We start from the raw sequence: 24,420 nt of genomic DNA on the forward strand, positions 1-24,420 counted from the left end.
TTCACTTGTTTTGACTGTAAAAACTCTCCCAGTACAGTAGGACAAAATACACCTGTTAAAAATACATTCTTTGAAAAACCTAAATATTTTATGCAGTGTTGTTCCCCTTCTGTCACTCACTTGATGCTGTGTCGATGTAGTGACACTAGGGGTCGCTCTTGAGAGCTCTTGCCCACTCCATTCAGATTTTCTCTTCGGAGCTGAGTGGTTGTACTATCAGTGAGGTGAATACTACAGCTGTTCCATTCATCTTTTAAGAAGCATAATCTGTTGGACATACAGCGCATTTCCAACGGCTTTCTCTCCTTCTGCAAGATGAGTGCTAAAAGAGTGTATATTCCTGCTAAAGAGTATATTTTCTCTATTAGAGCACACAGATTGACGTTGAACGTCTTTTTAAAGACTCATCTTTATAAACCATTTTTGGCCGTTATCTCTCCACTTCCGACGACCACGGGCGCTTCCTCAAGTGTCTGGGCAGTGATCATACTGAGGCAACGTTTGTGAATGGAACATGTTATCATTGCGAGACTATGACCATGACAATGTTGTGGTTCCGGCTTTCCTTCTTCTGGGGGAAAGCCACTCTAGCCACCCCCTACACAGCGCCTTCTACCCATGGGTATAAGGCCGGCCTGGCTGGAGCTGGAGGCGTTTTGGGGAGTTCAATGTGTGTAGTCTCGCCGGGTAATTCCCCGCGGACTTCCCGTTCCCCAGCATGCGCGTTTGCTCCCATCCGGTTCTGAAATGAGACTAGCCTGCCTCACGGCCAGCATGACCATCCAACTCGGCTACGTGATTCAGTTTGCCAGGCACCGTCCGCTTCACTTCGATGAAGGGCAAGAACGCCGCCACCCTGGCGGCGATATCTCGACCCTTCTTCGCAAGGGCACGATAGAGCATGTCCCTCCAGCCAAGATGGGGAAAGGGTTCTACAGCCCTTACTTCCTCATGCCAAATAAAGGCGGTGGGTTCCGGCCAATCTTGGACATGCAAGTTCTGAACCGGGTCATACACAGACTCCCATTCAACATGCTGACACATTGGTTCATGGTGGAAGACCTGAAGGACAAGTACATTCACGTCTCGGTTCTACCTCAACTGTCCTTCCTATTGTTTGCTTTCAACGGCCAGGCGTATCAGTACAAGGTCCTCCCCTTCGGCCTGTCCCCTCGTGTTTTCAAGAAAGTCGCAGAGGCAGATCCTGCCCCATTAAGGGAAGTGGGCATCCGCATAATCAACTACCTTGACCACTGGCTGATTCTAGCATACTCTCGAGAGTTGCTGTGCACGGATTTATTGCTCAGGCACCTCAGCCGTCTAGGGCTTGGGTCAACTGGGAAAAGAGCAAGCTCTCCCCTGTTCAGAGCATCTCTATTCTCAGCATTGAGTCATTCAGGCGGAGGACAGCGGTTCCACTGAAACACTTTCAGAGGCTTCTGGGGCATGTGGCTTCCTCAGCTGCAGTCACGCCACTTGGATTGATGCATATGAGACCGCTTCAGCACTGGCTTCATACTGGAGTCCCGAGATGGGCATGGCACCATGGCACACATCACGTAGCTATCATGCCGCATTGCTGCCATTGGACAGACCTTCCATTTCTAAGGGCAGGAGTTACCCTACAGCAAGTGTCCAGACGTGTCTTGGTCACCACAGATGCCTGTGCAATGGGCACAGTGTATATGTCACGCTCCTCGCGACAGCACCTACCTGGCAGATTCCACAGGGGAAGGACCTTCTTTCTCAGGGACGGGGCACCATCTGCCATCCGCGCCCAGACCTCTGGAACCTCCATGTCTGGCCCTTGGATTGGACGTGGAAGATCTAAGTGGCCTACCACCAGCAGTTGTAGACATGATCACTCAAGACAGAGTTCCCTCTACCAGGCAGCATTATGCCCTGAAGTTGCGTTTGCTCATGAATCAGTGTTCTTCCCGAGCCAAAGACCCCCAGAGATGCGCAGTTAGGTCAGTGCTTTCCTTCCTGCAGGAGAGGCTGGAGGGGCGGCTGTCCCCCTCCACCTTGAAGGTATATGTAGCCACTATAGTGGCCCACCACAAAGCAGTGGATGGTCAGTCCCTAGGAAAGCACGACCTGATCATCAGGTTCCTCAGAGGGCCATTGCCACATGTTGACCTCCCCTTTTGGACAGGATGTGGTCTCCGCGAGGTCTTTTCCCCCTGAAAGAATAGGAAAGGAAAAGAACACCTTCCCCGATGTATGATCGCATTAGATGGCCGCAGCTGAATCTAATACTCTATGGAGACAAAAACATAGAGAGAATAGGCTGTGGCTGGCGCTGCCTGCTCCCATGCTAGTTACGTTGCTTCCCCCCCTCAGGGATGTGGGGAACTACATGATGTCTTTTGGGGTGTTGGGGGAGGTTAAGTGCAAACTGATGCTCCTGCTATTACGCATGCAGCAGCTTGCTTGCACCTGCATCAGCAGTTCACGGAACACGGTTCAGCTGTTGTGTCGTTTTTCTATAGGGACCCCTAGTGTCACTACATCGACACAACGTCGAGTGAGTTACAGAAGGGGAACGTCATGGTTACTGTGGTAACTTCTGTTTCCTGATGGAGGGAACAAGATGCCCTCTAGCCACAACAGTGTACTATCCGCTGAAATGGCCGGACCTTGTCTCAGCTCCTCAGCACAAAACCTGAATAGATTGGGGATTCCAGCTCCTTTTACACCCATATGTTCGGGGGAGTGGCATGCAAATTCCACTCGCCAATTCTCATTGCTCTTTTCTCAAAGAATAGGAGGTGTTCAGGATCTCAAGAGAGACCCCTAGTGGCACTAAATCGACACAACATCTCGTTCCCTCCATCAGGCTATGGAGGTTACGACAGTAACCATGATGTTTCTAAAACAAGATCAATCTAATTTTAGATATTTTTACAGGAAAACAATACAAAAGTTATTATCAAGAATAGGATTTTGCCATAATATCAAAGGTCTTCTAGAAAAAAGAAATTATGATCCAATGTGAATTTTCTTGGTAAAAAAAATTATCGTGCCTGGTAACATGTGCATGTAAAATGGCTAGAAATAGCATTTTAGCTTAGCATAAAGCTGACAATTTACACAAGGTTTATATCTATTTCTTCTGCTCTAAACTTACTTCAAACTTTCTCCTCTGTCTGCTCGTATGAATGTAACACATTATAAGAAAGTGTTTCACTGCTGTTCAAATGCACTTTGGATCACATCTCTTCAGTAATCAAAATACTTTTTTAATGTAATTGCATTCTAAATACCAATGATTTAAATTGTAACTGTAGAGGAATACAGTTACCTATATTTTGTATTTTAAATACGTATTCCCGTTACTTGCATTTAGTTATATATATATATATATAGTCTTATTGTGTATTCTATATATACTTTCATTTCTATTAAATTTTCATTTATCTTTTTTTTTTTATGTCATTATTTATGTTTTTGTTGCTGTTATGTATTGTGCACTGGAAGCTCCTTTCACCAAGACAAATTCCTTGTATGATTAAGCATACATGGCAAAAAAAGCTGATTATGATTCTGATAAAACAAACATAAACAAACACACATGCAGCATGGTGAGTCTCTCTCTTTTTCGAACTGGCATTTCTGGCCCCTCTTTATCTCACTCTCCTGCTGATCATTTGATTCAGCATGGGCCGTGAACCCTCAGAACCCGGCTATGCCCTCCTCCTCGTCACAATATGCAATAAGTGCACCTTAAAAAACAGCATTAAATTTATATTGCTCTCACAGAAATAACAATTCCTCCACTAGTTTCAGGGTAGAAGGGCAAATTCACGAAACTTTTGCGGTAATTTTGTGCTCTTTTCTTATGCTGTTTTATCCAGTTTATCCAGGTGCTATCTGCGTGGTATAGCACTGCAGCACACATATTAAAATTACGTAATTTTCATTCTTTTCAGTGCAAGCATGCATCCTTGCTGTGTAAATTAGGCTTATTCACCATATTAGGCAAATTTGCCTTATTCACAAATGTCCGAATTATTTTCCTATGTTGCACCATCACCAAAATGTAAACATAAAATAGGCATTTGTTTACATTTTCTAATGCCGTGGCAGCAGTAATTCATTAAATGATGGAAAATATATCCAGCACTTTTGGCATATTAAAGTGCAAATTCACGTGTCTGGATTGCAGTTGTGGTTTGATGCTGTACAGTCCCAGTAGAGTGAGACACGATGTGGTGGTTTGCTGCATCCTCCACAACCTGGAACTCAGAACCAACCAGGAAGATGGAGATTTTCCCCAAGCAGATTGCATTTAACAAATTTTTTTAACAAGTCTGAGGCATTACCTAAAACAATGCAGCCATCATGTGCAAATAAAACAATGCTGTTCATTCTTAGAGAATTCCTGCTCTTTCCGTTAGGAAAATCCTCTGACTAAAGTTTTTTTTTTTTTTTTTTTAATGAGGTGCATTTAAAGGTTGTCTTAATTCAGAATAAAACTCTGTTAAATCCTTTTACAGCAGAGAACTAGTGTTGTTTGTTTGCCAGACTCAAAACCATTCTGCCAGAAATTAGCAGCACAACGGCTAGTTGTTTACCATTCTGTTTGCTTTGGCAGATGTCTCTCTGTTTTGGAGAAATAAACTTAAGAAGAAACTTAATTTAGACTGGCGTCAGTCACTTCGAAAAGGTCTTTGGCCTCTACATTTGTTTAGTAAAAAGACTACAAATTGAAACAAATTATACATGTATAAATAGAAATATCCATTAGCTTAAGCGAAAGGAGTGACATCTGTGGTATCCACTGACAACGTCAAAGCTAACACTTGTCCAAACCACACAGCCATGCATCACAGAACACCAATTAATAATGACATTAATAACCTGTTTGGTCTCTGTTGTAAATGACCCACCGAATATATATTTTCAGTGCAAACTGTCAGATTTGTATGCCAAAATGTCAGCTAGCCCTAAAGCAAGCCTTTCTCCACTAATTTGAGCTAAATTGCGGATGTTGGCGGAACATTTAAAAATCACACAGCCGTCCACTGTTTAGTAGATTGATCGCACAAGTACTAATCACTGAAACAAACTACAGTAAGAGTTTTTTTTTCCCTCCAGGATAAATAGAATGAATTGGGGCAAGGATTTCAGAACAAAAATACACTGACTGAAAAGAAAAGTAAACTGAGGGGGGAAACAAAAACACAACGCACAGGTTGACAAAAAATTAACAACCATCTCTAAAATAAAAGGCATTGGACATTTTAGTTTTAGTTGCTAGGGTTATGTAGCCAATTCCAGGTGATGAAAGTGGCTTAAAACAACACAGTTACCACCCATTATGACTGCTATGCTTGAAACAGTTCATTATTTTTTTCATTCTCAGTGAATGATCCAACAACTGCTAAAAGAACAGCAAAAACCAAGCCTAAACTGGTTGGCAGGTCTTAGCTGGTTTAAGCTGGTCACCCAGCCTGGCCAAGCTGGTCTAGCTAGGTTGGGTGACTAGCTAAGACCAGCCAATCTGCTAAGACTGGTTTTAGCTATTTGTTCAGCATGGCCCAGGTTACGGAGAGGTAACCAAACATTATACTTACCTGATCTGACTTCAGAGATTAAGTGTTAGATTTTCTCATGAAGAAAACAGCGTAAACCAGCCTAAGGTGTTTTGTTGGTCTTAGCTTAATTAAGCTGGTGTAGGTAGTCTCCCAGCCTGGACAAGTTAGTGTTAAGCTGGTTTAGCTGGTTGTCCATCTGATCTCCCAGCCTGACCAGTGCCCAAAACACCTCTAAAAGTGTCAAAACAGACCAGCATAACCAGCATGGCCAGACTAGGAGACAAAGTAATCATCTTACTATAGGTTAAAGGAATAGTTTTAATAGGTATATTATAACTATAACTATATTATAGTTATAATAAATACAAATTCTTTCATCATATATTCACCCTCATGTTTTGTGCAAAACAAAAAATTATAATACAAATGTCATTAATGTAGTTCATGCTTACATATGCTTTTGCATCATATTCCAAGTCTGCTGAAAGCACACGATAAGTTTTGGTGGAGAAAAAAAACAAGTAATTTTTCATTGAAAATTTTAACATCTGTTGCATATTCATGAGCACTACTAGAGCAGTGACTCGCGTGTTCATGCAAGAACTTCGTTGTCTTGCGTGAACACACGTGCCTCTGTAAATGGGTGAGTATAAATGAATATATTTATTAAAGGAATATTCCAGTTTCAAAACAAGTTAAGCTAAATCTCATTATTGAGCTTAACTTCCATTGAATCCTGAATATTAAATTAACACTAAAAACTGATTGATCGACAGGAACGTTGTTCTAGGCACAAAAGATATTCTACTTCATGAAATCACATCAAGCATGGTTACTCCCTCTCATCCATATTATGTTGTCCAAAATGTTGAAGCCAACCTTGTGATGAGAACAGCGTTGTCGTGATGGGCTATCCCGTTCTCTGGGATACTGTTTCCGTCTCCTTGATGAGAAAGAATGGATTTCTGCCATTTACAGAAACTATCCAGAGATTTGTCTGCATGGTGGTTTATTTCCAGGTTGTGCTGTAACTCAAAACACCATTGTAACTTACTAATTCATTCATAATACAGAAAGGTGGATATCACAGCTGTGTTATTTTGTTAATAAAGCTGAGTTGCACTTTAATTACTGTCACTTTATAACTGTCTGCTACCTAAATAACTGCTATGTGCATAGAACACTATCTCATAGTATGTTATGTTTACATTTTTAGAAACTGTCATCTTTTTGCACTACTGTGTACTGGTCGGCGCTGCACTGTCTATTGTCCTGTTCATTGTCAGAAATTTGTTGTACTGTTCCGTACTTTTTGCACATGTTTGCACGTGCACTTTATATAGGTATATAAAGGTATTTTATATAGGTATTTTATTTTGTTGTGTAGTCTCGTGTGGTCCTGTGTTGGTCCTTTGTTGTTTTCATGTAGCACCATGGTCCTGGAGGAAAGTTGTCTCGTTTTGCTGTGTACTGTACTAACTGTATATGGTTGAAACGACAATAAAAACCACTTGACTTGACTTGACATTGATGTCATTTTCTTCATGTTACAATTATTTTGCATATCCCTGCTTATTATGTAGTCAACTTTAGCACCAGACGCAAGCTTGGTGCTACAGCTCACAGCTAATTGTCTGTGCATGTCATCCATTCAGGATGTTCGCTTCTACACATACAGTGTGACATTGTGGCGCAATGCCATATGACATCCGGTGTTTATACAATATTCCATATAAAATCAGATTTCCGCAGGTGGTCGTACTGCAACATCATCAGGCAACGTGGTTTTGTGAATGAGGCGCAATGTACAATAAGCCGAATTTACATAAAAAGCAGTCATGTTTGCACTGAAAAAGTGACAATGACTTAAACTATTTGAATACTCGAAGCGCTGCGCTATTTCATTACATTTAGCACCTGGTGAAACTGGATTGCGAGTAGTTAATGAATACGATGCACATTTTTTTAGATGAAATACTGCGTAAATAATGCCATAGTTGTTGGTACGAGTATATCACAACACTCACCTGATCTTCGGTCAGAATAATCAGTCTGGTTACGATAATGTTCACAACGTTTCCTAGACTGGCATCACGGTAAAGTTTGGCAACCTGACCTCCAGAAAAGAAGAAAAGACACAAAGTCAGTCAAATGCTGTCTGAGTTCTTCACATGTACCCTTAGAAAGGTAGGCAATGTCACACAAGACACACACATACATGAGAAAAGCAGGACCAAACTTACAATATTCATCACAGACAGGATGTAGTGCTCAATGTCTTTGCGACCGTGATAGCCAACCATCATTTTGTCAGCCACCACCAGGGTTTCCACAAAGCGTTCTGAGCTGACAGAGCGCCGCTGTCGGTGGACACCTGTCGAGCTGTCGCCGCCCTGGGCCGGATAAGACGAGTCTATAGCAGGACTGGTTTGGTAGCAGGGTGTACTGTTTATAGTGAGGTCTTAAGGAAAAAGAAAGGGCTCAGTTCACAGTATTTTAACATAATAATTGCACACAACACCTTTAAAATTATAGATTGTAAAGATAAGGTTCAGCTGTATTTTAGCCTAGATCTCCACTGAGAGTACAAATGGAGACTGTTTGCAGGGACTTGCAGCCAAACCTGAACCACTGACCATCATTTCCTAAAATGCTATCTATGGCTGTTTATGTCACAATGTGGCCAAATTTTGGTTTACCAACCTGAAACACCACAGCCGAACTCCTCGCTGTGCTCTTGTGGAGAAGGAATGGAAGACTTTTTATAAATAACGTGTGGTTGTCCATCTTCGTGGTCCACATCACTGAATTGTTTGGTTATATTTTGTAATGGCTCTATTAAATACTGTTCTTCTTCTGTGGTTATGACACCATGCTTGATAAGAAAAAAAGAAAAGCATAGGTTACACAAAAAGCACAAAAGGTTACACATAACAGACAAATCTGTACAGAAAATTCTTTTATTTTGCAATATCTTCTAATTTAATGAATTTTCTTGTCTTTTTTTTTTACAATTGATATTATCAGCATAAAATTAAATTATTTTAATGGTCGCATTAGGCCTACATGCTTATAGTCAGTCTCTTTATGTTCATGATGTAAAATACATACCAGAACTCAGATAACTATAACTCTTTTCTGGGTCGCATGTTGAATCACATGTAATTCATGTCTTTCGGCATGACAAATGCAAAAGCGTGCCACAATACAAATCAATAAGATAAATCACTCCAAAACAACCAGTTACACAAAGAACAACACCGTAATTACTGGGACAGGAACAAAAGCATACAGGCCTGTTCCCCTGAACACCCCCCTGATTTAACAAAAAATTCAACAAAGTGCCTTAGAAATGTGTTTATTAGAAGAAGAAAAAACATCTGGCATGTTCTCCTGTAATACTCCACAAATAAGAGCAATTAAATCTTTACAAAGAAAGCTGCACATTAAAAGCAAACTCACACTTGAAATAAGATGTATGCTGTGCGATCCACAACAAAAGATTTATTTTTCCATTTTTGGAAAGCAGAGATCTGTGCAGTCTAAATGTATAACATATAGCCAGTCAGTATTTTTCGCTGCAACAATAACAACACTGCATTTCTCTCCAGTATCATTGCAACTGTCTCTTTTCCTGTTCTGAGTAATGAGAAAAAGCTATTACTGAGGACCTGATTAAGCAAAGTTGGATGCTTAGAATCTCTCATGGACTGCAAACTGCAGCTTTTGTTTCTGTTATCTACTTTCAAAATATAATTCACCTCAAAAATAAAAATTCTGTCATCATTTACTCACCCTCATGTTGCCCAAGACCTGTATGTCTTTCATCAATTTTATGACATGCTGACTTTCAACTATGCTTCACCAAACGAAATTGCAAAAGAAGTGATTGCTTTCATAGAGCAATCACTTGAACTCCCTACATCTACCATTGCTCATAAAACAGACCTCCCTGCCCTAAACTAAGACCATTACGTTGAATCAATGAGTGTCAAGAACATAAACACTAATGCAATGTTAGAAACCAAAAATCACTTATTTAAAAAATATGACAATGCAATAAAACCGTGTTTACATGATGAGATTTTAAATTATCTGTTTTTCTTGATGTGAAAGTGTAAACAGGCAAGCGCCGGTGAAGGTGTTTACATGCAACACAAAATCGGGGTAATTGGGAAAAATCTATTGGTTATTGCTTAACCATTTATGACCTGACCACAATAAAGATAAACCATTTAAAGCAATTACATGACTTTCTTGTAGGTTTACTAAGCATAATAGGTGTAAAACTGTGCATGTAAACGCCCATACTGTTGCTCAAACAGTGCAATGTTTATTAAGTGCCAATGAGCAATGTTTATAATTTGGGGGTAATTAACATAAAAATGGCTTACTTATGATCGTCTAGGCATATTAAGTACTTTTTTTTTCTCCCCTTTTTCTCCCTAATTTGGAATGCTCAATTCCCAATGCGCTTTAGGTCCTCATGGTGGCGTAGTGAATCATCTCAATCCAGGTGGTGGAGGATAAATCTCAATTGCCTCCGTGTCTGAGACCGTCAATCCATGCATCTTATCAAGTGGCTTGTTGAGCGTGTTACAACATAGCACGTGGAGGCTTCATGCTATTCCCAGCGGCATCCAAGCACAACTCACCATGAGCCCCACTGAGAGCGAACCACATTATAGCGCCCACGAGGAGGTTACCCCATGTGACCCTCCCTAGCAACCGGGCCAATTTAGTTGCTTAAGAGACCTGACTGGAGTCACTCAGCATGCCCTGGATTCGAACTTGTGACTCCAGAGGTAGTAGTCAGCGTCTTTACTCACTTAGCTACCCAGGCCCCATATTAAGTACTTTAAAATTGAAAGAAATAACACAGTTTATGATGTGTTGAACCCAAATTATACTGTTTACCAACTCTTGAGGAGCTCAGGTAAAAATCTGTACACTGCAGCCTTGCCTTTTATTGTGCACGGTAAAGTAAACTCCTGAAACTATAGGTTTCCACAGTGGTTTAGAGCAAAGGTTTTGTGCAAAAGCAGACACAGTGGCTGCAGGAAATGCCAAAATTCTCATAGATTTATGCAAGTGTGCTGCTGATACCAGGGTGGAATCCAATAACGAGACCTGTCCTCCCACATCAGCACACCAGTCAAAGGTAATTGCACAGGGCAGGCTCCCTTGGGAATTTTCCACCCTAACTCTCTTGTCGAGAGAGTTAAAGACATAACATGCACAACTGCTATCTAGCTGCAAGGCAAAGTCATTCTTATTTGTACATACTCAAGTGCAACAGTCAAGTTTCAGATGTAGAAATCCCATTCACTTACTCCGCAGACTAATTCATTTTTAATGATAACTTATAAACCTTTAAAGACAGACCTATGAGCTCCAGGGCTGTGGTATATGCTTTTGTTGAAGTAATCTTTATTTCAGTTTATATCAGAAAATCTTTTTTAATAGCAAAATTGCTGGTAAAAAAAACTCCAAATCCACCAATCAGAGAATTGTGGCAAACAAAGTGCACCAAACAAACTCTGCAGTGACGCAATCGAGTCCATTTTATATTGCAATAAAATTAATTATACTGTTTCTTTACTCATAATCAGCAACTTTAATTAAATAGTTTTATGTTTTTCTGTCGTTTTTAATTAAATTACGTCATTCGCAATGCTTTATGGGATTATAGTTAATTCCCTCTTGTCAGACGTTCAAGTACATTCCCTCAAGTACAGTCTCATATTAGGGTAAGGGTAAGAGGTATGGTCAACAGTGGAATTGCAGATATAATTATAACGTAACAACAAGAATGGACTTAATAATAACATTGTAATAACTGCTTAAACTTGTAATGTACAAAGTATTTAAACACACCTAATTTATTAAAAGTGGCTTCTTTTAGCTGCTCCCCAACACCGATTAGATATGATTAATGCACTGATCTAGCAGTGCAATAATCCTATCTAACCACAGGCAGCCACAATACACAGCATGTCCCATACAGTGCGCTTTAGTTATGACACTTCTAAGTCCTCTTTGGATGAAACGCTCAGTGTGAGATAGGAATCAGCTGGCAGCGCTGCACGGGCATGCAGGTGCAGGAGGGATCCAGGCCCGATGCAGTGAGACAGCTCAGCTAATATTTTGCTGTCACTCAGCAGTCACTTTAACACAGAGCAGAACAAGCTGTGTACACAGAGACAGGGACACTGATAAGAACTCTGGCAGCAACATAGTCAGGCTGCTTTAAGCTCTTGCTCTAATGTTCGTAATAAGCAGCTTGTTGATATCCTGCTGGCGTACTGTTCTTGAAGCTTCCTAAGCTTTATTAATGTGATGTAGACACACTGACTCATTCTGGACGCTGGCCAAATGCTCTGGAGCAAAACTGCTGAGCAAGACAATGAGATGGACAATGTGCTTCAATAGAAGATGTTAGTGTGTGCAGTTTGGTTGTTTGGGTGTTCTGGATGGTTGCTTACAAGCTTTAAGTCTCCCCCTAGTCTCTATGATATTCTGGTCAACAAACCCAGTTTAAACCAGCCAAATGTGGTTTGATGGTCTCCTGGCCTTGCCAAGTTGGTAGGCTGATAAGATGTGCTGGTTTAAGAAGGGTTTTTGAGATTTATGCTGCTTGATTTAAAGTACACGATTTAGAAACTATAATCGACAGTTGAGTCGGCATTTCAGTAAAATAAAGCAAGTCAACAAATACATTTAGCCGAAGATCTTTAGATGTGTATGCAATAAAATGCAATGCATATTACACATTTAATTGGCCAGCATGCTTCTTTATCCCTTTGTGACTGTGCAGTTTTTGTGCGATTTATGCGTCTTTTCGAAAGCGTGCTACAATGCGTATTGCAAATTCTGGGCAAATCAAAATGCCAAAATCATTACATTTTCTAAATCTTTACACAAAAAAACTATTTGAATTGTTGATATATATATATAAGTACAGTATATCAATACCTACAAAACAACATTTGTCGCAAGCTAGCCCTACTGAGTGATAATATCTGAATTTGCTTCCTGTTAATGTTATAATTTATAATTCCTGTTGCATTTAATTTGTATGTTTATTTCATGCTTATTGCTAAAAACATTATCAGAAAATGCTTGAAACTATAGTTAGACAGTTTCGAAATTTTGGGAGCAGCACTGCAAAAAAAAACAAACTGAAAACCCCATTTAAAATGAAAAAATAAAAAAATACTGCTTATTATTATAATATTTGGTTTGAAACATTGTTTTGACGTTTAAACACCTCATTACCAAAAAAATAAATAAAAATAAAAAGATTGGTAACATATTTAAATAAGGTTGTATTTGTTAACATCTGTTAAATACACTGATTACCAAACTAACAATGAACAATACTGTCACAGTATTATTCATTTTCATAAATGTTCATTTCAATATATATAGAAACTAGAGCTGTCAAACGATTAAAATATTTAATCACGATTAATCGCACAATTTTTTTTGTAGTTAATTTCGATTAATTGCAATATCTTAATAAACATGAGTGGACAAATTATGCTTCATCCAGATGTATTTTTCAGTCATCCACACAAAACCTACCCCACCAACAGAGTTGAAAAACAGAAAATGAACTAATTTCAAGTTATGTACAAAATATGGTAGTTGTAAGTGTATTATGACAGGATTTATTTTTATGGAGTTTTGACAGATGTAATCTTTCCAAGAGCACAGTGTAATTAAATACAGTAGCTCTGTCCATGTGTCTATTTGCACCACTCATGCAAAAAAGTCTGCACTGTCATTTACAATTGACAACTCTGTGTAAAATACATCAACAACTCCTTTTAAACCCTGGTCACAATTGTAACCGGTGGAATTAAATGGGTTAATGATAGTGTAGATAACCTGCAGGGTTCCCGCAATGTCTCCAACTTCTACACACTGTGACAGAACCTTGGAGACAGCAGCAGCGTTTCCGTTAGCCGATAATCAGTACCGGCGCTGCGCTCCCTATATGCATATAACGCAGTCTGCGTAGGGCACCAACTTCCTAGGGGGGCACCAGAAACTCCACCGGCTGCCTTTACTGGCACGTTATACGTTATTCAAGGACCCGGTAGCAGTCGCGGAACACAGACGATCGCCTCGTGCTCACACTTTCATTTCACGCTCACACCGCACCTCACAACTTTCGTACTGAGCCTCGCAGTGCAAGGCATGTGTTCAAATGGGAGCTGTCTCGCCGCTGCAATCATGATACAACGTTCCGAGTTCTATCTGTGCTTTGTCGGCATGTTCTACCTCTGTGCTACATTGATACAAATGCTTGGCACAGGTATTAGAATAATGTCTATGACCATCTGTGACCAATGCATGTGACATTAGCGGCGTTTGAGCAAATTGACTCGCTTCTCATGAACTTCGGTTTATTCAAAGGGTCATATTACGCATTAACGGCGTAAAAAATAAATGTTGTGCCATTAAACGAATGTACCATTAACATGTTATTAACACGTTATTAATGCGTTATTAATGCGTTAACTTCGACAGCACTAACAGAATTAACACAATTAAAATTAGATGTTTACCTCAACATTAAAGCATTCTGAACTATCATGAAAAACAATGAACAACTGTATTTTCTAAAAATACAATTTTCCAAAGTATGTATGTTAAAAAGATTAATAAATGTTAAAACTATTTTAAAAAAGTAAAATAAAAATTATTGTTAGTTCATAATACCTAATGCATTACTTATACCTAATGCATTTAATTTATTTTTCTCCTTTTTTTGCCCCTTTTTCACCCAATTTGGAATGCCCAATCCCCAATGTGCTTTTAAGTCCTCGTGGTCACGTAGTGATGTCAATCTGGGATGCGGAGGACGAATCCCAGCTGCCTCCATGTCTGAGACCGTCAACCAGCGCAACCTATCATGTGGCTTGTTGAGCACGTTGCCACGGAGACATAGCGCATGTAGAGGCTTCGCGGCATCCACGCTCAACTCACCACGCACACCACCGAGAACAAACCACTTTATTGCGACCATGAGGAGGTTACCCCATGTGACTCTACCCTCCCTAGCAACTGGGCCAATTTGGTTGCTTAGTAGACCTGGCTGAGGTCACTCAGCACGCCTGAGATTCGAACTAGTGAACTCCAGGGGTGGTAGCCTTTTACCACTGAGCTACCCAGTCCCCTCCAATGCATTTACTAATTTACGAAAGGTTTTTTTAAGTTTCAGGCCCTGTCTTGTACCCTATTTGTGAAAAGTGTCACCTACCTTCACATACATCCAAAACATGCAGATCTGCTAAGTCTGTTGTACTCACCAAGCCTTTGCAGTTGCTCAATGCCACATTTGTAGTGCTATATTGATCCAGTAGGTATCCAACATAGTGGCAGTTATCCACCGAAGAATGCTGCCAGTCCAGTCCGTCTTTGCCCCAATATTCTACAGTGAAAAGTTTTGAAACCAGGTTGGGGTTCAGCGTTAGATTCAGGTGAAAGTGCTTCCCGTAGGCTGAGAGTTTGTAGAAAAGCCTGATCTCGGTGTGGTCTGGCTCAGTCTGGTCAAGTCCACGTCGCCGCCGACCGGGTCTATGATGCTTCACAGTATAACTCATGAACTGGCCCTTCTCGTTCACCTGCACCGGTACTGTTAGCTGGTAGTGCTCCAGCGTGGACAGGAATTCCGCTTTTATTTTGGGGAACAAAAAAAGACTACTGAGCTATCAAATTAATGTGGATAGCATTGTTCAGATAATCTGGTCTTGGAAGAATTTGTTATGACTTGTTGGTGGTTTTAGGGGAGGGGTATTCTCATTCTTGACAGCATTTAATTGGACATAAATTTGAATATGCCCCTGTGTGCAAGATGATTCATTCATGTTTCTGGTCCATTTTCCCAAAAGAGAAAGACTGTACATTTTAAAGGCATATATATCTGCTAAAAGATAACTTTGTCAGCTTTTAGGAGCATACATATGGTCTCAAAGCAAACAGACATGGACATTTTGGTTTTATAGTGTATTTAACCACACATTATTAAACCTACCTTGAGAGTTGTATGAGAGGATCTGAGATTCAGCAGCGGCCAAGACCAGGCTCAATATCCAAGTCAGCGTCTTCCAAAAAATGTCCATAATTTAGGGAAGAGCTGACATGGGGTGGGAGGTAGGGGGGTTGGGGGAGGCAACAAGTGGATTAAAGCAATATGATCAATCCAACATTGCACCGTAACATATTGGCGACAAACATCCTCAATACATTAGAATCTGAGTCCACACTTTATCCGGGGTTTTTATGTCTTCTTAAAGGTGAAGTCTCTGGATAGAACAGCACCTCAGCTAGGCATGCACAGTGCAAGAATCCATAAGAACTCTCTTCATGTTATTCCAAAGAAGCAGCTCTATATTGGGATCTTGTCCCGAACAATCCATTTGTTTGCCTGGAAATGAAAGAAGACATAACTAAATGATCTCAATGTGATCATATTGATTGGTAAAGCAATTTCACGTGAGCAAGAGTGCTGTATGAGCCTACATCAGCACGGATGTAATTCGGCCTCAGGCACAAGGCCACAGGCTGAGATAATCACAACCTTGCTGGTTTAGGGCCATACAGCACGATTGTGAGTGTGATATTGCTTAAATACAACAGCTCAATGAACAAGTAAATAAAAAAATGGAATTAAGGGCTGTCACAAAAAAACGCACTTGTGCATGGAACTACTTTCTTATGCCACGGATCAGGATCTGCCGTTGTAGGATCTGCCAATCTGCCATCCGCTAGTTCAAAAGATGTGCACAAGCCTCCATTACTAAATAGAAAAAGGCAATTTAGTACATGAAATGACGCCTTGGGCTATTTCTAACCAGTCACTAGACAAATAACGATGTGTGTTTGAGAGAGAGAAAAAGAGAGAGAGTGAGAGAGTCTGTCACGACTCCCAAGCAGCGATGAACAGTAAAGCTATAGTAGTTTAACTTGTAGTGTAGTGTTAGCCTGCTGAAGATAATTAAATTTTGGTAAAATGCATCCTATTGTCCCTGTGTAAAATAGTCATCTGAGAGATGGGTCCCCCCTGAGTATTTCACGATAGGATACTTTCCTCCGCCATGTTGAATGTTTACATTTCCTAACGTGGACACTCCAATAGTATCAGGTAAGTGTATGTGCAATTACTCAGTCAGTTGTGTCTCTCTGCTGTGATAAGCCTTAATGCTGAAGCTGTTAGTTGAACTTTATTTTCTGGCTGTAATGTAATCCAAGCAATCATGGAGTGAAAGATAATGCGATGACTTCAAAGAAACTGCTCGCTGACTGGCGTGCGCTGACTCAATGCATGTCAAACATAACCAGCTCATTAAATATAAATATTGTCTTTTGTCGCCACCTGCTGGATAAAACTTTTAATGTCACAGGCATAAATGAAACGACACACATCTAGCTGCTCTTATTTGCGCTGCTCACTTACACTTTAGTTTAGAACACAAACAGAGTGATACAAACAGTGTTTCGAGTGCTGCTGTTTTGAGACATCAGTACTCAATGAACGTTTCTTGTCCAATCAGATTCAAGGACGTGAACTAACTAATGTATAATATTCAGTAAAGTGTGAATGTAAAGTGTGCTTACAGCACATGCACATTTGTTACATTTGGATAGACACTAATACGGACAATACCAACGTATAGAAATGTACACACTTACGCATGTAGAACTTCAGAAACAAACACTTACAAGTACTTTAAGGTTCATAGAATATTGAATTTGTGCAATTCAGATTGATTTTATGTTTATTTTTTATAATAAATGCTATTAAATTAAATTATTATTAAATTCAGTTTAACCCTTATGCACTGTTCATCATTAAATCACGTTCCAGTTATTTCAGGTCAAAAGTGACCAGAAACAATAAAAATTTCATTCTTTTAATTGTTATGAAAGAAACAGATGGACAGATGGGAACAGAGCAAGTGTAACTTTTTTCTACCACTTAGACTGATCGAATCAACTCCAATTTCTTTGTGTGTGTTAAGATATCAAATGGATGAAAAGTTGCCAAGTTTTGTATCCGTCAGATAAAGGGCAATAATTTTATTTCTGTCAAAAATTACAGAACAATGCATGAGGGTTAAGGCAGTTTACACATTTACCTAATATTTAGGGATGTCAATCGATTAACATTTTTAATCCAATTAATTACCTGATGTGCCAAACAATTAATTAAATTAATCAATATTTGCTGAAAATTCCCCCAAATAAAAGATAATTCAATATATGATCAAAATCATTATAATATATAATCATTCAGATGATTTAAAGACATTACATTATTGTGGCAGACAAGTAAAGCGTTCATTAGAAACTACACAAATTGGCTTTAGAAGTCAATCATCTATCAGTTTGTTTTATTTCCATATCATTGAACATAAGCCACTCACTCCAGTCCACACCAATCTGTTTTTACAATTACCTTCATTAAACTGTCCAAGGTGAACTAAAGAGATTTTCTTCCATTCAGTCAGGACACCATGGACATTACACCTGAAAAATGGAGCTCACACGAGCCCATACACCCAACAACAGTTACCACTTTTGCCACTGGGGCAGTGCTTTGAATTTCAGAAAGCACAAACCGATTTTACCAGAAGAACCTATTGTTTGCAATTTCACTGTGAGATCAGTCAGCTTAAAGCTTGAATTGCTCCATTGGTAGGAAACTAACTTACTACAGTGGTGTGATTAATAGAGTTAATTGATTTTAAATCGTTATTTTTTAAATAAATTATCACAGTTAAAATGTGATAAAACATTGTGCAAAATGTTCATTAAATTCTGTTTTGGCTTACACACACAATTGCAACTACAGTACTAAGCATGCTTTGTCTGATCAAACATCAGAAGCGGACTGCAATTCCGTAACAGTAACATCTGGACTTGAACAGGTCTGATCACAAACACACATATATAAGGATGAGCTCATAGGTGTTGAGTGGGACGCAGTAACTTCATTTTCACACCTGCACTTGACTATTAAGTGCTGTGCTTGTTTCCGATGCAAGACGTGCAAACCATGCAGCAAAACTTGACAGCTGATCATATCCATCCATCCATCCATCCATCCATCTATCTATCTATCTATCTATGAGTCTTTCATATCCATCCATCCATCCATCCATCCATCAGTCTTTCATATCCATCCATCCATCTATCAGTCTTTCATATCCATCCATCCATCAGTCTTTCATATCCATCCATCTATCAGTCTTTCAAATCCATCCATCTATCAGTCTTTCATATCCATCCATCTATCAGTCTTTCAAATCCATCCATCTATCAGTCTTTCATATCCATCCATCCAGCTATCAGTCTTTCATATCCATCCATCCATCCATCAGTCTTTCATATCCATCCATCTATCAGTCTTTCATATCCATCCATCCATCAATCCAGCCACCCATCCATCTATTTATGAGTCTTTCATATCCATCCATCTATCTGTCTTTCCATCCATCCATCTATCAGTCTTTCATATCCATCCATCCATCCATCCATCAGTCTTTCATATCCATCCATCCAGCTATCAGCCTTTAATATCCATCCATCCATCTATCAGTCTTTCATATCCATCCATCCATCAATCCAGCCACCCATCCATCTATTTATGAGTCTTTCATATCCATCCATCTATCAGTCTTTCCATCCATCCATCCATCCACCTATCAGTCTTTCATATCCATCCATCCGTCTTTCATATCCATCCATCCAGCATTCAGTCTTTCATATCCATCCATCCATCCGTCTTTCATATCATCCATCTGTCAGTCTTTCATATCCATCCATCCATCAATCCAGCCATCCATTTATGAGTCTTTCATATCCATCCATCTATCTATCAGTCTTTCCATCCATCCATCCAGCTATCAGTCTTTCATATCCATCCATCCATACATCAGTCTTTCATATCCATCCATCCATCCATCTATCAGTCTTTCATATCCATCCATCCATCAATCCAGCCACCCATCCATCTATTTATGAGTCTTTCATATCCATCCATCTATCTATCAGTCTTTCCATCCATCCATCCATCCATCCACCTATCAGTCTTTCATATCCATCCATCCGTCTTTCATATCCATCCATCCAGCTATCAGTCTTTCATATCCATCCATCCATACATCAGTCTTTCATATCCATCCATCCATCCATCTATCAGTCTTTCATATCCATCCATCCATCAATCCAGCCACCCAGCCATCCATTTATGAGTCTTTCATATCCATCCATCTATCTATCAGTCTTTCCATCCATCCATCCAGCTATCAGTCTTTCATATCCATCCATCCATCCATCAGTCTTTCATATCCATCCATCCATCCATCAATCAAGCATAACTCAATAATAGTTAATAAGAAGCTCATCTTAAGCGCGAGTAGTCTGTTCAGTCTCTGATTCGTTGATTGCTGAAGCTCGATGCTGCAATTGTCAAAGCAACTGAAGTGTGTAACTCACCCGATAATTGATGAGCATTTAATCAAACGCCGGTACAGTAATTCTCTGGATAGTTGACAGAGGAGTCCTTTAGTTACAACAGATTCTATCTATCACCTCCGTTTTCCTTTTTTATCGCAGCAGAAGCGGCAACTGTGCGGATGAACATTTCATGAAGTTTTAATGAAGTCGCTTCTTCCAAAGACTCCAGACAGCGGCTCGAATTGTCTAAAACGTGTCTGACCCAAACAGTTGGCAACTGGCCCAAAGTCTATTATACTGGCCGCTAAAATAAAACAAAGTGGCTTGCGAAAAGGAAGACAACACCAATGAGATGAGAAATGATAAATGAGTCACAAAGTATCTATCCGAGATAAAGCAGTTACAATGGGTTACTAGTAAATATAGTCATTGTTATGGTATCACGCGCTGATATTTTTTGTGCAAACTCCACTGGGCACGTCCAGACTACTCTTTCCTGTCTGAAAGACTGTAAGAAATCATATAGTTACCGTCTTCATCTTTGTGTAGAATAAATAGAGATGGTAGAAATCTTCTGCATTTAAGTCCCTTTCAATGCATTCTTCAGCAAATCTCTCCTTTCGCTTCAAGCCATTCTCTGAATCTCATGCCAACAAAGTATTTTGTCCTTGATACAGGAAAAAAGCTCTTCACGAACTCAACCACAATGAAAAAGACAAAAAATAAATAATAATAACTCCATTAACTAATCTCCAAAATATGGAGAGAAAAAAGTAATAGGTATCAACGGCTCTATAACTCAATTTATGTTTAAGTTTCCAGTTTGTGTGACGGTTTATTTTTTGGTCTCCTTTGATTCATTCACCAGAGATGAACAGTAATAGTAACGCACATTGGTGCGGTGTGTGTGCAGGACAGCAGAGCTCTTTAATACTAGAGCCAGATCTGAACCAACACTCAAACTCAAACACTGGCAGCGCGAGAGACTGGGAGGATCGAAATGACGTCACTAGTGGTGCTCCACAAATGGATCGTCAGGTGAGAAGTGCAAGTAAAACTCAGCTTAATGGTAATACTATTACCAATTAACTAACATTATATGAGCTGTTCGTTCAAATATGATTTCAAACCGAGTTTCACATGTTTAACTTTTTTGATTAACATTATAATGACCTGTTATGCATCATACAATGAAGGTATTATTCACCCAAATTCAAAATTCTCTCATTATTTTCTCATGTCCTTGCCATACCAAATGTGTGTGGCTTTCTTTCTTCCGTAGAATACAAATTAAGATTTTTAGAAGAAAAAAGGTCCTCAAATGCAAGTGAATGGTGACTAAAACTCTGAAGCTCCAAAAAGCACATAACAGCAGCATATAAGTAATCCATACGACTCCAGTGGTTTAATCCATGTCTTCAGAAGCGATAAAATAAATGTGTGGGAGAAACAGATCAATATTTAAGTGGGTTTTTTTTACTTTAAATCTCTACTTTCACTTTCACATTCTTCTTTTGCTTTCTTTGTGCATTTCGCCACCTACTGGGCAGGCCTGGTCAAAGATGGAGATTTATATTTAAAAAAATTAATTATTGATCTGTTTCTCTCCCACACCTGTCATATCATGTCTGAAGGCAAGGATTTAACCACTGGAGCCGTATGGATTACTTTAATGCTGAATTTATGTTCTTTTTGAGCTTCAAAGTTTTGGTCACCATTCACTTGCATTGTATGAACCTACAGAACAGAAATATTCTTCTAAAAATCTTAATTTGTGTTCTGCAGAGAAAAGATCATAATACACATCTGGGATGGGGGAGTAAAAGATGAGAGAATTAAATTTTTTTGGTGAATTATTCCTTAAATGCTCTTTAAAGTGTTTCCGACAATTTACAGTTAGGGTTGTGTCAGTAAAATCAATACATGATTAATTTGATTAATGATTGATTAATGATTTATTTATGATTCAATAGTCCATTTTGTTTTGTAAATACATCCTAAAATATGGCCGAATTTTGTATATTGTTGCTATGTTACCAATATTATATTATATGATGGTTAGTAATACTAAATGAACAACAGAGCACTGTTTGTGCATGCTCGTGTAATTTTATATTTAAAAAAAAATAGGCTACTTATTCAGAATTTCTTTCCAAAAATTCGTTTCCCCTGTAAATTTGTCCAAACAGATTCAGTCCATAATTTTGACAGATCAGGGCTGGTGTTGCTCATTTAGCTCCGTTAATTTTGTGTGCGCTGAGATTATTGGTTAGTTTGCAGCGACATCCAGTGGTGAATATATGACAGTGCACCAATTTACTTGGCCAGTTTCTAATACATCTATCCAACTTTTTCAAACCATAAAACTCTATTAATAATTTAAGGGTTAGATAGGGGTTATGTAGTTACGGCATCTACCTAACCTGCCAAACCTTGACCCCTTCATGTTTTAATCATTCATTGTTTATCAACACAGTTTGAAATATTTTCTTTTACATTGACTATTTTAATGTTGGTTAATTTTCATTCAGAGTCAGTCTATGAATAACCCATGAGCTAGGTACTGTTTAATATGTCACACACACACACACACACACACACACACACACACACACACACTGGCGGCCAAAGTTTGGAATAATGTACAGATTTAGCTGTTTTGGAAGGAGCTTGTACTTTAATTCACCAAAGTGGCATTCAACTGGTCACAGTCAGGGCATTTCTGATGTAAAAACAGCACCATCACTATTTAAAAAAAGTCATTTTTGATCAAATCTAGACAGGCCCCATTTACAGCAGCTATCACTCTAACACCTAGTCCTTGAGTAATCATGCTAAACTGATCATTTGGTACTAGAATATCACTTGCCATTATATCAAACACTGCTGAAAGCTATTTCATTTGTTAAAAGAAGCTTAACATCATCTTTGTGTTTGTTTTAAGTTGCCACAGTATGCAATAGACTGGCATGTCTTAAGGTCAATATTAGGTCAAAAATGGAATTTAAAACAAAACGGCTTTCTCTAGAAACTCAGTCAATCATTGCTTTGAGGAATGAAGGTTATACAATTCTTGAAAATGCCAAAAAAAAAAATTTACAACAAAGGTGTACACTACAGTCTTCAAAGACAAAGGAAAAAGGTCTCTAATGACAGAAAGAGATGTGGAAGGCCAGATGTACAACTAAACAAGAGGATAATCAGAGTCTCTAGTTTCAGAAATAGACGCCTCACATGTCCTCAGCTGACAGCTTCATTGAATTCTACCCGCTCAACACCAGTTTCATGTACAACAGTAAAGAGAAGACTCGGGGGTGCAGGCCTTTTGGGAAGAATTGCAAAGAAAAGTCACTTTTGAATCAGAAAAGCAATAAGAAAATGTTAGAGTGGGTAAAGAAACACAGACATTGAACACTGGATAATTGGAAAAGAGTGTTATGGATCTTGACCCCATTGAACTTTTGTGGGATCAGCTTGACTGTAAGGTGTGTGAGAAGTGCCTGACAAGACAGAACTTGTAGAACTTGCCGGAATCGTGGGGGGAAATGCCACCTGAGTATCTGTACAAACTGACAGCTAGAATACCAAGGATCTGCAAAGCTGTCATTGCTGCTCATGGAGGATTTTTTTGGTGAGAACTCTTTGAAGTAGTTTAAGAAGATCTGAACATTTTCTTCAAATTGTATTAGTAATTTGTCACATTATGCATCTTGATAGAAGTCTCGATGTTTACCTGTTATTGATAATATCTGTCATATGAGTATTTCTCTCTGTTTTGGTTTCAGCATGCACATGCACACTCATCAGGCTTCTTGATCACTCAGGATTCCTCCTTTGGTAAACATATACTTCATGTGTTACCCAGACTTGACCCGGAGTAAATGAACACAGATTTAAAGGACTGTATCACTGTGTTGCACAAACATGCTGTTTACATTTACTGGAGTCTTTGTGTCTTAGACTACATTTTTAATGTATGCAAGAGTCTAGCAGTTTTTTGTTATGCATTTTAGAGTGTTGCCAGTCAATATTTTGATAGTTCACCCAAAAATGAAAATTCTCCTAACATTTACTCTCCCTCATGCCATCCCAGATGTGTTTAACTTTCTGTCTTCTGCAGAACACAAATTAAGATTTTTAGAAGAATATCTCACTCTTGGTTCATACAATGCAAGTGAATGGTGGCCAGAACTTTGAAGCTCAAAAAAGCACATCAATGCAGCATAAAAGAAGTCCATACGACTCCAGTGGTTTAATCCATGTCATCTGAAGCAATCCAATCGGTTTTGGATGAGAACAGACCAAAATATAACTCTTTTTTCACTCATCAGTAGACTCCTTAGCAATCATGATAACAAGCTTGACTACACGTCCTATAGCGCTATCTAGCGCTCTGTGAATACGTCAA

General features: G+C 39.2%; 1 protein-coding gene across 1 annotated transcript in view; it reads right to left on the minus strand.

Moving 5' to 3' along the window:
- The window catches only part of LOC127636241 (A disintegrin and metalloproteinase with thrombospondin motifs 6-like), a 121,696-nt gene extending 105,875 nt beyond the window's left edge, over positions 1 to 15,821 (minus strand). Inside the window, exons 1-6 of the mRNA XM_052116688.1 lie at positions 15,586 to 15,821; positions 14,861 to 15,225; positions 8,244 to 8,415; positions 7,784 to 8,001; positions 7,568 to 7,651; positions 6,420 to 6,565 (exon numbers count right to left, since the gene is read on the minus strand). Coding sequence (XP_051972648.1) covers positions 6,420 to 6,565; positions 7,568 to 7,651; positions 7,784 to 8,001; positions 8,244 to 8,415; positions 14,861 to 15,225; positions 15,586 to 15,673 — 1,073 coding nt within the window. The 5' untranslated portion in view covers positions 15,674 to 15,821. The remainder of the gene's footprint in view (positions 1 to 6,419; positions 6,566 to 7,567; positions 7,652 to 7,783; positions 8,002 to 8,243; positions 8,416 to 14,860; positions 15,226 to 15,585) is intronic.
- Between the last annotated feature and the right edge of the window lie 8,599 nt (positions 15,822 to 24,420).

This window comes from Xyrauchen texanus, chromosome 43 (genome assembly GCF_025860055.1).
Source record: "Xyrauchen texanus isolate HMW12.3.18 chromosome 43, RBS_HiC_50CHRs, whole genome shotgun sequence".
Classification (NCBI taxonomy): Eukaryota; Metazoa; Chordata; class Actinopteri; order Cypriniformes; family Catostomidae; genus Xyrauchen; species Xyrauchen texanus.